General features: G+C 36.3%; 1 protein-coding gene across 1 annotated transcript; it reads right to left on the reverse strand.

Moving 5' to 3' along the window:
* Positions 1 to 217: 217 nt before the first annotated feature.
* On the reverse strand, positions 218 to 15,323 carry LOC133528641 (uncharacterized). The gene is made up of 5 exons (XM_061866097.1): positions 14,947 to 15,323; positions 3,924 to 4,106; positions 3,255 to 3,402; positions 2,180 to 2,323; positions 218 to 544 (listed from the first exon to the last, which is right to left on the reverse strand). The coding sequence occupies exons 1-5, from the start codon at positions 15,104 to 15,106 to the stop codon at positions 280 to 282; spliced, it is 900 nt and encodes a 299-aa protein (XP_061722081.1). The 5' UTR covers positions 15,107 to 15,323; the 3' UTR covers positions 218 to 279.
* Positions 15,324 to 16,584: the final 1,261 nt, after the last annotated feature.

The following is a 16,584-nucleotide window of genomic DNA, read 5'->3' on the forward strand; positions in this document are numbered from 1 at the left end:
GTAGTGCCCTTGGGCTTCGCCTGGCTCGTCTTGGCGGGGGCATTACCGTGTCCCCAGATATGATAATTCTTAATTCTAAGACAAAAGTTGGGGATACGATACAACTATAAATAGAAATGCCCAATTACAATAGGGAGCGTGCATGAACTGTAGGGGCAGCACAGGACCACCCTTTTACTGGACGAAATGTAAGTACAAGAAAACGTACGTGACCTGTAGAGGGCAGCATTTACTTTAGCGTGAAGTGTGAATGTAAAGTTTGTTTCCGATTTACCTCTCTCAGGTTAGTCTTATTGACTTATTGTTCACACGACTTGCTAGAAAAGTTACCAATATATCGTCCAAGTTGCCGACGAGCTGCGCCCGGACGTGCACCAGAGTGAAGTCGACGGCGAGTAGCACACGCGCCACGATGAGCAGCGTCGACAGCACCCAGCAGACGGTGTGCAGCCACGCCGAAACGATACTCAGTACCGTTGCTTGGTACACGCCGCGGATGCGTCGGCTGTACGCTAGCGTGGCCACGTTTATAGTGAAACCGCACCTGCGTTGTTCGTTTAGCTGGGGTAGAATACAAGAAAGCCACCTGGAATTTGCGGACGTAACATTGTCTTTCAGTTTTTACAGTAAGAACTTTGTCTTTCAGTTTTTTAGAACGACTCACAATAAAGTTGTTTGATTGTTACTTTGAAGGGGCTTGTATTTTTCTGTTTTTTTTCAGATCCTCAGAACTTTTATGCTTAATATGATACAATGGGTAGATTTTCAAAAGGAAGAAAGCTATCCTCAGCTGACTGTACATCAAAAGATTATATTAAACGAAAAGAGCAACATACTAACTTCCTCACTTAACTATCTTTTAAGTCACGTGTACTCGCCGGTAAATCTTGTTGTGGCATAATAAAGTTATTGTATAATGCATTAGAGCGCCTTGACCGTAAGGTTAGGAATATTTTGACCTCTACAGGTGTTTGTGTCAGAGTGATTTAACAAAGTTACTTGGATTTGATGATCATATACCAATAAATATGTAAAGGCCGATGCACATTCAATGCCAGTATGTTTATGTTTAGAAGAATAATCCTTTGAGTATATTCCGTCATGGATTTAAAAATCTAGCTGCGTAATATAGACTAAATATCATTGTGGCCAAATCCATGGGAAATGGGAAATTTCGTACACGAGCGCACATTTTATACAAAAGCACAGTATTGCTAACATCATCGATAAATAGCGATTGCTTTTAGTTCCAGCAGTCTAAACCATCAGGTGCTAAGTATGTAGAACGTAGGTATAGCTTTCCGGCTGTATACGGAATTTCCTGCAGACGGATTGGGAGTATTTTCTTTACTTACCGTCCTGTCGTCATGACTATAATCTAATAGAAAAATAATTGGGTAGCATCACAAAATACACCCATATTTTGTACACGGGTTCCTGTTACAGGAATGTACAGAAAGAAAAACAGAGTGTTTTGGGGTAGTATCATTATACGTATTTAGAGGGTATGCGTTGTTAAAATTTAAAGTGTTAAAATTTTAAAATCGCAAAATAATAAGGGACACCCTTGTACATATTTATTCATTTATTATTTTTAATTTTGGGGACAAACCTATAGAGATCAACGTATTTAGTCAATTTAAGCAAAGCTTGTGCTACGATTACTTGTCTAGCTAGGTACCTAAATGTAGCATAAATACCAAGTCAACGCTATACATACATACGTAGGAATAGTAAAAAAATGTAAACATAAACGTGTATCATCTTTTGGTCCACGATTAATAGAACAGTGATGGTGAGTAAATATTATATAATAAGAATATGATAAAAATAGAAAACGACTTTTAAAATAACTAGTTTGTACCTAAGAAATACCCTTACAAGCCTTATAAGGTCTTTAGATATTATCTACTTCTCATTAGATAGCATCTTCTTCTCATGGTGATTTTAACCATAACGCTGCATCGATAACGTTTAATGGTACAGTCTACATCAAAGATATGTTTAAATTTCTCGCCTTGTTACAAAGGAGTAAGGTGCAAAAGTGTAAACATATATTATTTTTGACGTAGATTGTATTTAACATCGGTGACGATGTGGTGTGTAGATATAGGCTGGCTAAATTTCTGTGTCAATTATAAATATGAAATTAATAAATAAGTACATGAAAAAAACTTACTTTGGGGAACCAGTGGCATCGGCCAATTTCGAGCATAGATCCCGTAGACCCCTGTGGGTAATCGTCGACGCATAAAGGCACAGCCCCGACATGGTGGCGCAGAATAGGAACATGATGGGTAGCGCACGCCAATGTCTTTGCGCGCTGTTGGAATAAAGTTAACGGTAAATGTAATGATCGAAAGTATGTAGGTAGCCAAGAAGTAATAATATAATAAAATTGTCAAATTTAGTGTATAAAATGTAGGTAATATATGGTATTTTTTTTAATCTGCTTATTTTTCATCCACTGATGGTTTTAAAGTTTCTGTAGGTGTTATAAACTAGCGAAACGTAAACTATAAAATTTGTAAAATAAGTATGTACGAGTATAACATCATTTTTTAAACACTAGCAACATTTTACCATACACAAGAGGCATAAGAGCTGCTTAAAAGTCTGCAGCGAGTTCGCCCGAATTTCACCTTCCCATAGAAACGGAGTTTCGTTCTCATTATAAAACTACGTGTTGGATCGTAATGACACTTTACACATACAATGACCATATAGCTCCAGCTAAGAAAACAAACAAAATAAAACAAAACCACGTTTTGTATTAAAAACGTAAATACACTGTATTTTTTTAACAATGGTATCTGAAACTACATAGACTAAGTACAGGCATAGATATACTTTATCCTATTGTAAGTACAAAGTTTCATAGCAATATAGCTAGTCGTTGTAAAATGAGAGCGTAACTACGTTTGTATGGAGAATCGAGTTTACTGTGGACTCTAAAGTTTGACGTTTCATTAATTTCTGTGTTTTAAGAAAAATGGCGTCATACTGTCCATGAAAGGCAAAAAACAAACGTTGTTTTAATTTGTTAATTATGTGGAAACGAATTGCAGTATATTTCATTAAACATGTGGAAAATATTAGAGACGAATAGGGCATTCAACTTTTAACGCGCAAAACTGTAGGATTTTTTAGATATCAGTGACTTATCAAAAATAATTCAAATTTAGTATCGAATATTTCATGACTTGGTGCTGTTACCTACCTTTGTAGTAGAAGTACAGAATGTGTATACTCACCCAGTGACGTTATGTGATGTGCCCGAAGAGCACATGAGAAACATGGTGGTCCACACCAAGCCGGCCAACCCGGACACCAGGGGCACGTATGTCGGCAGGTAGCATACACTGTTTTCGGCCCACTGGGTGGTCACAAATTCCACTGGTGCTTCAGACTCTGGATACGTTTTTTTTTTAATAATGATGGATAACAATAGGGCTAATATGGTCGGCTATTTATCATTTGTCACCATACCTGTCACGTTCTAACAAGTATGTATGTAAGCGCGAAAGTAGTGACAAATGATAAAAATGGAAGCATGCTGCCATAGCAAGTGATGGTCAGGGCAGTGGGTTTGTAACTAGTTTTTAAATCAAGATACAGAAGCTGATTTTACTTTAAAAAATTTATGTGGTTTTGATTTTATTTGGATGCGACATTCAGTCGTGTCATCCATCACGTATCTCACGCGTACCTATAAGTGCGAGCAAATTGCTTAAAAAGACGACTCCTGATCGGATTTCGTTACCACCAATCAAATAAGATGAAAACCATGTTAAATTGTTAGAACGAAATCGCCGTCACTACATTCGACTAGTTTCTCTATTTTAAAGAAGTAGGTCGTTTCATTTTTTTTGCCATAAGTATACTTACTGTATTGAAGAATATACATTGTAATTTATAATTACCAAAATCTTGTATTTCGGTCTTGAAAGAGAAGAACTCATGTACCATTCGGTGTATAGTGGAATGGGTTACTATCTTAGGGTAGAGCACGCATTTTTCACCAAACATAAACCTTAGTCTGTGAATGCAGCATGTGCAGACGGACCCGAAGACGAATGACATGAAAAATAGCATCATGTGAGCCCCTGGTAACAAAAATAAGTTAATAACGCAATATTAAAACGTCAAAATCTTGTTTAAGCTTCCTAAGCTACGGTTCTCGTCCCCTGCCTTGGGTGCAGGAACTTGACAGGAAGAGATCGATGTAAGAAGAAGGATGCTAATTTACATTAAATAATAATAAATAATTATTTTATTTAATTTTCATTGGGCCTTTACAGGCCCAATGAAAGTTCTGTCCTCTATGCTCCGAAGTTGGAGAAGTGGTTAACATAAACGTCGAAGAAAAGTAAGGGATACAATTTGGGTTTGAGATCCGGATATCCGATCCGGATCCAACGGGTCATAGGATCCAGATATTTCGGATATTACGGATCCGTTAAATATGGTTATCGATCGAATGATTTCATACCATTTTGTCATTTAACCCTTTTCCTGGCCGCACCAATCTACAAGGTTTTCCCAAAAAATTCAAATATATTCCAATAAATCCAGCTTTGGTGATTAATTTAAAGAAAAGTCACATTTTCCAAAAGTGCAATCTAATTTGAACCTTAAATCGGATGGCTAATGTTTAAAATCTATTGGCGCGTATGTGGTCGATAAATCGTACTATGCCTGGAAAAGGGTTAAATATCGCATTTTCATATATTTAATCAATTAAAATACTAACAGCACATCAATTATGATAGGTACATCACGTCACGCAATAACTTTACAAAATGCATGCGAATGTTGCTTAATCTAAACAGTAGTAACAGGAACAGTTTTTAAAATCTAGCTATGGTGGATACCTCCTGACTGAAATAATGGTAATTCTCGACACAAATTCCATAACGTAAGATAATAAATAGTGAATTATCTTTCTTACTCTGGTATTTCTTTCGATTTTAGTTTCCGAGATACAGAAAGTGCATAAGGTCGGATTTCATGATTTTCCTTATTTTCGTGAAAAAAAAAAGCATTGCTAAAATAGCTGTATTAAAATGCTAGTATTAAAATAACATGTAAGCACTAACTGCCAACAAAACTAATTATATACTTAGTTAAGGCTTAACTTAGTTAAGATAATCTCCAAATATAGAGATTTTAACTGAGTTCAGACTGTACCTTAACAACAACACTGAAATATATATTTTTTCACACCCGTCTTGATCCATATGTTTGCCTCTCAATTGTTTCGATTTTGTGGTTGGCGTTACTTTGAGACTATGAATTTAAAATGTTGACACATTGTGAGGTGTTTATTACATACGACGTTTTGCCTACAGTTTTAGTAACGATACTACGTTTCGGGTCTGAACTTAAGACCTTAATAATGTCTGAAATAATCAAAGTGTAGTGTGTAAGTCAGTCAATGCTTTATGCCTCTCTTTTACAATGGGAAGAAAAAAAAATCGGGTCTAATAAATTTAGCATAAATACCGACTTTTAAAATATAATTAAACGTATTATAACGTTTTTACTTATCCAAAATAGAAGGTAAAAAGGCTTATCTCAATAAAAAATTAATGGTATGTCCAGCGTCCATAGTACGTGAAATAATGACAAACAGAAGGGGCAATTTTGTTTTGGCTCTCCTGAGAAGTTAATTTTATTCAAACTCGGGACCATATGGAACTCGAGGCGAGAATTATTATTGTTTACAGTAATTATTACCCGGGATTCGTTCAGTCGTCTTTGGGTCGTCTACTTGTGTGTAATGTCATTACAGTGGTTGTGAGTGTTGTTATCACTGATTTTGTTTGTGTATTATCGTGTCGGTTCCCCTTCTCCTGTTAAAAGAAAAATAACAAGCGCTACTAACTAAGTAAGTAATATTGATATGATTTCGCTCAACTTTGGTAATTATTTGCAGTAACTAACAGGATTACTATTATCTTTTTACTACTCGTATATAATGGAATAACACCGTAATGCATACTGAAAGAATGAGCTAGATATTCTAAGCAATTTACCTCTATTTAACCACTGTTTTTCAAAGATACAGAAAGCAAGCTTTTCTCATGTAATTTTATCACACCGGTGTATAAAAGTTTAATACATGTTCGAAAAAATTGTCGTTTAAGGAGTAAATGTTAATTTACTCCATTTAAATATCACTATAACTTAATTTTTGACTAATAACAGTCCGTTTTTGGCCGAATCCTTCTAGAACGTAACCTTTATTTATATAGATCCGTATTATCCGAATTATCCGGATATCTAGATCCGTCAAATTTTAATATCCGAATCCGAGAAATTGACGGATATTGCAAACCCTAGATACAATGCACCCCGCAAGAGCTTCTAGCTCCGCGAAACGGAATAAATTCTAGTCTGATTTTCGGGTCACTATGCCAAATAAGGCGCTGTACGTGTTGCGTTTATATGAATCGATGAGTAGGTTCGCCACTGGTTCGCCATATCAGATGACGTTTCGTGTTGAGTGTCTCCCTGCGCTCTTCATCCTGTTTGTGCGTCCACTGATGAGATGGAGGAGACCATCTTACATTACAACGAAACAAGCGATGTAACCGAATCATATAAAATATTGTGTTGTCTACTGACTATGACCCAGATTGTTTTTTTTTTGCATATTTTAGTTATATTTTTTTCTCTTTATTTTGGCACAAACAGTCATTATAAAAGAGTTACATTAGAAAATATTACATATAATATTGACAATACAGTGCCGAAAACGTTATAGATTATAGTTATTAATTTTGTTGCAATGGACCTGAATTAACTTAACTATAAGAAGAAGATGAAATTGAAAGAAGGAAAACGTTCAAGCGCTGACCACTATCCCAGTAAATGGCACCATTAAACATAAGTCATTAACAGTATTGGGAGCGTGCACGACTGTCACGCAACCTAGTGTCCGCAAGTCTAGGAGAAAACGTCAATTCACTACATCTTATAAAACTACTCCAAAACTAAAAAATACTGAACGGATTTTCATACGACTTTCATCTATCAATAGAGTGATTCTTGAGGAAGGATTAAGTATATAACTTGTTAAGTTTTTGTGTAAATTGTTTGAAATATAACGATGTTGTCGGAAAAAATCACGCTGGCTAGGAGCTTTCATCGAAAACGCTGCCTAATCCGTTTGAGCTATAACAACACGTATGGTGGAGTTGTTTCTCATTCATAGGTCTACAAAAAAGTCCGCGATGGTAAATGTCTATCTTTTAAGGATAACTTACTATACATATTCGTAACTTCTAGAAAAAGATCACGTAATACGTGGCATTTGCAAAGCTATTTACATGGATACATTATTAACAATTATCAAAATAAATACGTTAGTTATATTAAGCATTTCATACAGCTTACAATGGTCCCTTACACCATACAATTTAAATGAATATTTCAGGAGTAATCGTAAATCAAAGTTTCATTTCAAGCCTATAATTATAGGAAATGTTAAAGACACTATCCGCAGTTAGTTCAAATTTTTACCACCTTATGCGCTGGGATCGCTTTACTTACCCCCACCATGTACTTCGCACGGTCCCAGACAGTGACATGCCCAGCACTAGAACGTTCACCCTCGTGATTGTTTACTACCTACTTAATATCTAAGCGTGTTATTGGTACATTATACATTATTATTACTCACTTATTATTTTATCATTCGTAACTTGTGAATTTATTATTAATTTTATTTTTCAACCCTGTAAGAGTGGTATTAAAAAGGTCTATTTCGTTGAATTCTCTGTTGTAAAGATACATAGTACGGGGAATAAAACTGTTTCTAGTGTAGTTCTTTAGACGGATGGGTGGTACGAACAAATGAAGGTTACGGTTGGGGCGAGCGGGAAGTCTGGCTTTAGTGATGAAGTTTAATTTTATTTATTTATTTTAAACTTTATTGCACAATAAAAATAAGTACAAATGGCGGACTTAATGCCTTAAGGCATTCTCTACCAGTCAACCATAGGGAAAAACAGAAATTCTCGAATGTGGGTGCAGTGAGAAAAATAATTCAAAAGAAATGACAACTATAAAAGTAATTTTAAAAAACTAAACTAAATTTTGAGAGTAATAAAGGGCAATCAACTTCGTTATTGACAATTTTATAAAGGAAGGATATATCGAACAGCAGTTTTTGCTTACTTTGGTCATATGAATTAACTTAAGTACTTACGAAGCTATTTATATAAAATAAAGGCAATTGCAGTGCTAATCAGGGTTTCGTCTAATGTTTGCAAATGGTGACCCACTAACAGACGTGTTGAAATACGATGCAACTTTACGTTTACCTCTAAATTCGTTCAAGGAGGCTCAATAGGCTCATGTAGGTATTTAAGGTGGTTCGATTTTCATACAAAAAACAATCGCTATTTATTAATTAATTACACAATATTATTACATAAATAGTTGCGCATCTATCTACTTTCGAATATTCATTTGCGCTAAATTAATAGAAAAACTTTGTTTCATACAGAAATCATGCAATAATCAACGTTATATTTTTATAAATTTTACTCATGTGTGTGTGACAAATGTCGTGTACAAATACATTGCGGCGTTGCCACTCCATGCCTCGGCCGGCCATCGGCGCGACGTTGCGATGTTTGACGCGTTTATAGCTGACTCTGTCGACACTGACACTCAGTGTGACCAGGCGTACGATAATTGTCGTACATGTACGATAATTTGGGCCCCGGTATGACGTAATGTTCCAAAGAGCATTATCGTACACTAAAGTACTATAATTTCAGCCCTTGGATGATGCCACCTTAAAAGATTAGTAATTTGAAGCAAAATATGACACTTTCTCTCAGAAATAGGCTAAAATTAGTATCTTTTGGGTGTTCGGCTCCTTGGTGTAATAAAGTTTAAAGTTTAAAATGTCACAATTTCCTGTGTATACCGTTTGAGTCTATCCCAAAAATACACAAACATAAACAGATTTTTTACGCAATTTAGACGAAAATTGTCTTTTTTTATTATTAATTGGAAATTTAAGCTTATTTTGCTAGACATTTTTAGGGGCTGCCTTTTTGATTGGCGTACGATATTTTTTTCAACGGTACAATAATATTGACACTCAAGTACGATAATTCTCTTCCGCTCACCTGGCAACACTGCTGAAACTTGACACGACCTGGGGGCCTACCGCGAAAACCTAAATTCGCAAATTGCGGGGATCTTTCTCTTTTACTCTCACTAAGACGTAATTAGAGTGACAGAGAAAAATGCCCGAAATTGACGAATTTCGATTTTCCCGGTAGCCGCCCTGGTGCTTGATAGAAAACAACGCTGCCGCATGTTCTGAATTGTGATTTTATGTGTTTTTGGATTGAAAATGAAAAAACAAAAAAACGTTTAAATCAAGTTACAAAAATCATCGATATTCTGGTCCGCGAAAAACCAGGAAAAGTATAACTGTAATTGGAGTCTACAAAAATGACCAATTCATAGAAAATATGACCTAGAAACTAGTTCACTTTTATAAAACTCAATTTTGCCCGAGATTGTACTTAGGCGAATACCTAAGGGAGCGAAGTGTATTGATCTTGAATAATTAGTTGGCTAATACATATATGACTCCAACATGATATGGACATTTACATCATAACTATTATACCTAGTTGGTTACTAAGTTCTGTTACTCGATTTCTTTCTTTCTTCCTAGCGTTGTCCCAGCATATTGCCACGGCTCAGTGGAGCTTGTGGTCCGCTTTGACAACTAATCCCAAGATTTGGCGTAGGCACTAGTTTTTACGAAAGCCACTGCCATCTGACCTTCCAACCCAGAGGGTAAAACTAAGCCTTGTTGGGATTAGTCCAGTTTCCTCACGATGTTTTCCTTCACCGAAAAGCGACTGGTAAATATCAAATGATATCTGTTCTGAAGTTCTGTTACTCGATTTGCAACCTCTTTATTTCCGTTAAAACAAATGCTACCGAAAAAATAAAAAATGAAGTAATGTGGTGGATTTGTGAGCTATAATTATATACCACACATAACGCTTATCTCGTCGTATCTATAATGAATTGGGGCCTAAAAGAGAATCGTATTCCAATTTTTTGAAACGCTTGTATTACTTTCTATATTAACTAAAAGTTGTCTTAAAATTCAGCTTTTATATGTACTAAAAACGGCTTTAAATATGTTAAATTAACAAAATATATTTTGACAGATGCTTTCGCGCCCAAAACGCTCTTTGAAAATTGTGTGACGTCACAGTTTATGGTTTGACACATAACTACATACACACGTAGAAGATACGAACTGTCAACTGATATTTGTCATTTGTTGTTAATCGCCTAACTGTCGACAGTGTCACTCCGAGAGTTGTGACGTCATCAGAATCTTCAATGACGTTTCGAGTTTGGTCACGTGACGTGTGCCAAAAGATATTTTAAATTCAATATTTACAAAAATATGGTCATTACAGGTCCCCTAAAAGTAGTTTAACATGTTCTTATAATCCAAAAGAATTTTTTGGGATACAATTATGCCCTAAGATTTGTAGATGGAAACAACCCTATTGCGTTGCACAAATGTGGGCACCCGCCAAACATGATTTTGGGTGTGTCATACTCAGGGCTAACACAGATTCATTTCTGTGAAAAAGGTGTGAAAACCGAAAACTGGAAACCGTTCTCGAACCAATAGTGAAGCCCTTAAGCCACACCCTATTTCAAAACCAGCCATGGATCTTTGAACAGGACTCAGCTCCTGCACATAAGGCAAAAACAACTCAAGCCTGGTTTCGAAGGAACAAAATTGTTTTTATTGCCCACGAAGACTGGCCGTCCTCCAACCCGGACCTAAACGCTAAACCCCCTGGATTATGCCATATAGCAGGTTATTGAGGAGAAAGCCTGTGCTAAGCCCCACACAAATCTTAACTCCCTCAAGCGGGCCATAGTTAAGACAGTGACGGAATTAGACATGACAATCGTGCGTGCCGCTATTGATGACTGGCCTCGTCGTTTGAGGGCCTGTGTCAAAGCCAGAGGAGGCGATTTTGAATGATATTGTCATATGTAATTCCTGATTTTGTGTACTTCATTTTAATATATGTATACTTTATTAAACTTTCGTTGGTATATTTTATGTAGATAAAGATTATTGCAGTAACAGAATTTAATAACCAACTAGGTAGAAAACAATGAAATACATAAACACATAAATTGGATATGATGTGATCCGTTGAATGAAATTGGCAATAAATAAAATGAATAAATAATTTTCTATCTCTAGGCATTGTGTGAAACTTCTAGTTGTGTCTAAATATCGGGAAATCAATAATATAAACAAACATGGTAAATATCTCATTTCTTTTTATAATGGTTATAAATAGAAGGCCATGCAATTTTGTAACTCACTGTAATTTAATTTAATGTATCGTAAAAATTTTTTTTAATTCTACTGTAAAATAGTACCTACTTTTTTAAAGGCTGGGCAGTAAGGGATTGCTTTAATTTTAGAACAAAACAGCGTTTTTTTTTGAAAAAAATACCGGAAAATCTGACTTACAAATTTGGACTTTCTTAGGTTCATTCTACTTAGAATCTTCTCCACCCTAGTATTAAAAAAAGATATCCTAAAATATCCATACCATTACGTCACATTTTAGTGTGAAAGAAATTTCAATGTAAAACTAAAATTTCAATACAAATTTTCGGGTTTTTTTAGCACGAGGATTGATTATGCTAGTGATTCTGAGTTGGAAGAACCCAAAAATATCATGATGTGTGAGAATCAGATTTTTAATATTTTAATGGAAAACGCTCATATTTCTCATAAAATAATTTATTAATAATAGGTACTTGATAATACTGATAACAAAAAAAAATTAATGAGTCTCGAACCCACATCCTCTTGCATGTATTTCCACGTACATACCGCAACGCTATTGAAGCCTACTCACGCTGTGCCAAATTGTCTACTACAAGGATCCCAGTAAGACTGTTTGAATGTGTGAGTGATACTTAGAAATAGAGTCAAGAAACATTCTGTCGACATTAAGGCAGGGGCGGATTAAGAAGGCGCGGGGCCCTTAGCACAATAGCTTGCGGGGCCCCCCTGGTTTGAAAAAAAAAAATGATTAAGTGCGAGTCGGATTCGCACCCCGAGGATTCAGTACCATCACAACATTTTTACGATGTCTTAATTTTTGTCCACTCGTTCTCTATTAGTTTTTAACATGTTATGCAGTGTATTTTTTAGGGTTTCGTAGTCACCTAGAAACTCTTATATAAGCAGTTTCACCATGTCCGTCTGTCCGAGGGTTTGCTCCGTGATCTTTAGTGCTAGATAGCTGTAATTTGGCATGGATACATAAATCATGCATTGCGACAGAACGGGTAAAATAAAAACTATAAAAAAAATTAGGATACCTCTCGTACAAAATGTTTATACTTTGATATTTTTTTGCTTTGACCCTGTAGTGTGGCGTATGGTTGGATAAACTCTTTCGAAACGAATAATGGTCTCCAAAAACCTTTTTTTAAATAAAGTTATTATTTTCGGAAATAATCGCTCCGAAAGAAAAAAAATGTAGGGAGGAATTTCGATCTTTTTATTTTTTTACTAATACATTTTAAAAGAGCCTAATCTTAATGAAGTTGTGTTATTTTATCACAGTTCCTTTCTTTTATATAGGTTTCCTCCTTACCTTCGGTTTTCATCATCAGATTAGGTCGATTTTGCCAAATTTTGACAAACGGTCAAAAAAATAGTTTGCAGATGGTTTGCAGGTTTTGAAAACAACTTACGAGTATTACAAGTTAAAGCATGTAGGGATACTGTTTAACAATATCAAGATTATTAAGTTTAATAAAAGCTTGTAAAAATAGGTGAAAAGTGAGTCAGATCTAAGAAGTGGGAACTAATGGCTAAGTGAGCCAAAAAACAAGCCCGAAGGCTGAGCCCCACGAGCTGAATATCCGGACCGATCGGACCACCCGATTTCGTAGCGTTCCCGTGCGAAACCGAAGGCCAAGCTGCAGGAAAGCAGAGTCTAGAATGAAATCAATGCCAGAGTGTGAACGAGGCCGTAGGCCGAGCTCCGTATAAGGGTGGAGGCCCGGAGCGTTCAATCACGGCGCGCCACCATGCAAAGACTGAATTGTAGGAGAACAGAGTTTGGAATTGATCTCGGCTCGCCTGCTGCTCGGCCTTAGTTCTTGCTCGAAAGTGCGACTTGCTGGGATGCTTTGGGTATCGGGCCCTATGTAGGGCTTTACATCCGGCTTATGCGAATGCAGAGCCCTGCATAGGGGGCCCGCTGTTTTCTTTTTATAACATTTTGAGAATTAGATCATATGTATCACGGCTTTGCAGCAACTCGGCATATTTTGGGCCCGGCCAGCCGTAGAGGAGCGCGTCCTTTGGCCTACTACGGGCTCAAAGCTGATCACCATTAGGCATTAGCTGTAAGGTGCAATTTGTTATTTGAAATAATAATTAGTAAATAAATCATCCTTCCTTGCTTTTCACTAATATGTTTTTAAACACAGTATCTTCTTTTGTTCGTTTCCGAGCTCTGCTGTTTCCTGCAGCTTAGCCATGCACAAAAGTTTGCACCTTCCCTAACACTCTGCACCTTCGGTATTATGCTAAACTCTGCTCTAGGTCTTTGCGTAAGCCTAAAAAAATCTTTAAATTTGGTATCGTTGTAAAGAAAAATAGACAGGATAATAACAAATAATAATAATTGATCAATATTGTTACTGAGTTACGAAAAAAAATACATTGTAAATAAAATGTGGTGGTACAGGATCCGCGGAGTGCGAGTTCTACTTGGCCGGTTCCGCGTGCCGAAATCGCATGGTCAGGGTCGGAGCGCGGGGCCCCCCTTAGGCGCGGGGCCCTTAGCATATGCTTTTTCTGCTGTTCGGTTAATCCGCCACTGCATTAAGGGGTAGTTTTTGTACAATGAAGTGTTCAATGTTTGTTGTAATAGTTCAATATTTATTTAAAGAGTGCGCTAAACATAATTTACAGTATAGAAATACCAAGACTACTCCACACAAAAATTAAAACTCAAAATTTGCAATTGTGGCACCATCTAGTGAGGTTTAAGCTTTGGGTAACCTAGTCGAACCACCTTAAGGTAGTCGATGTATGTACTTCGGCAGATGCAGATACGTAGGCATTGTTTTTGACACACTGTGATATCAAAGTAACGTTATCATTGAATCAATAAAATTAGCAACTTAATCCAAATTACGAAACGATACAGCATAATAAGCGATTTTCGAAGGATAAATAAAGTAATTTAACGGTAAAATGTAAACCGCGATGATTTTACGACACGCGGCCTTGCTTATTATGTCACACGATTTATTGTGCAACAATAACATTACGCACGAGATAATGCCGAGAAGTTGACGGACTAGTTTCACTCATTTCAATAAAACTCCGGATTTTCCTTTACTCCCATTCACAGTTGCGAATTGCGATGATATCCGCGACGTGGAAGTTCTCCGAAATAAGTCTCTCGTCGTCATCGTTCGAAAAGAGACCTTACTTACGATGCAAGAAAGATGAAATCATGACAATAGTTTTGGTATAATAAATGCATTTTTTTCAACACTATTTCGACCATGAGTTTTGGTTCCTTTAAGGAAAATACAGTAAATGGTAACAACATTATTGTTGTTTCCTTCGTCATGGATATGGGTGTTGGCTAACAGGCAGTTTGACATACCAAAACTTGAATTGTGCAAATGCGTTGCTTTCTGCTTCTAGGAACCTATAGGTAGGTACATAATTTAGTGCCTATTCTACACAATACAGAATGTCATTGACAGTATAAAAGCAACAAAGTAACTTGCGCAATAGCACAGTTTTAGTAAACTTGGCACAGGCATATGGAAATGTTTTGTTGCTACTGGTGTGTTGAGACAGCATACCTTTCCAGCACACATTGATTTCGCTCTCATTTCGTTCAATTAGTCTGAGCTCTTGATACAAGACAGTCTTTTGCGAGGATTTGTTATCGTCCGAAAAAATGTAACTGTTAACAACTGACTCGTCATAGCTCGATGTTCTAGATCTGTAGGATTTAGGCATTGCGGTTTAGATCAATGTACCTGTAGACGAATTAAATAGTAAATAAATCAATGCACGATCAAGGAATTGCTAATGTCATGCTCAAAATTGTTGTTGATATCTGCATGGTAACGTCAGTCTATGATTTTAAAATCTTCTTAATTATTTAGTGCAGCGCACGAGAAGTTTAGATACGCTTGCCAGGCTCAGAATCATAAAGCCGTGGTTTCATTTAGTGTTTTAGTGTTTAGTGTTTGTTTTAGGCAAGCATTTTGTTTTGAGCAAGTGTTTGCTCTTCTCTTTCCATTTATTATTGGAGCAAGTGTTTCTTGTAACCGACCGAACGAACGATTGCTCGCTCAGAACCAAAATTGGGTCTAGTGATTATATGCTCTTTGATTGGGTCTACCTAGCGTCTTAAGTGAAAACGTGGCTTTAGTCGGGTCCAGTAAACTGCATGGCAGTTGCAATGACAAATGTCAAATTTAAAAAAATAATATACGACTGTTATAATAATTTCCTAACTTTGTTGTATTAAATTCAGTGCAAAGTTATTAGCATAGACGGACTTTACGTACAGTGATGGTTATGCCATTTAGGGCTTAGCTACATTGGACATTCCATAGTGTAAGCATTGAACAATCAGTTTAGCTAGGACCCTAAATGGCTCAACAATCGCGAAGCGTGATGGTACACACTTAGGCCATTCGTTCGTTAGATTTTTTTCTATACTTAACTGTAAAACTGTTATTTACTGTATATAGTTCGTGTCATCCACGACATTTGTCAAATCTAACCTTAAATAACTTGACATTCCGAGTCAAGGCCAAAGAGTAAAGTAAGTATATTATTATTATATACCAAGGTCATTGGCACGCGTCGTCGTGAATGACATGATCTACATATAATAGGATTGATAGGCGAACTAAGGTTCTAGGGAAACGTTGAAAAATAGAGGCAAAATTAAATACAATTTTTCTTTATAATAGTTTCTTTCCTTTAATTTGTCATACGCGTAATCATGCATGCATAATAATGAGTAAGCTAACTCTGTTTCATAAAATCATAATACATATTTGGTAAGTATTCCTTTAAATTGATAATGATAATCTTTATGTAACACATTAACAGCATACATGAAACTAGAGATGGCAATAGAATCCAATACTCAATGCAGATGGTTAGTAAAGTAACGATAATTATCACCCATTGGACACTAGGTAGTGCTGTGTTGTAACAACGAACTATCGATAAGTTTCTTGCATTATATACAACATTCAATTAATACCTAGTGCTAATTCTTTTCCGGTCGTCTTGAAAGCAACAATCACATTAGATCACACAAAATACCCACCTATTACGAATAGTTAAATTCGCATGTGTTACTAATTATTTGAGCTCGTTCATTTAACGACCATAATATGAGCAGCAGTTATGCCAACTGCACGACAGTGATAATAGCTATCGATATTATCGACAATTTCATGTGAATCAGCAGG

Source organism: Cydia pomonella, chromosome 19 (assembly GCF_033807575.1).
Source record: "Cydia pomonella isolate Wapato2018A chromosome 19, ilCydPomo1, whole genome shotgun sequence".
Classification (NCBI taxonomy): Eukaryota; Metazoa; Arthropoda; class Insecta; order Lepidoptera; family Tortricidae; genus Cydia; species Cydia pomonella.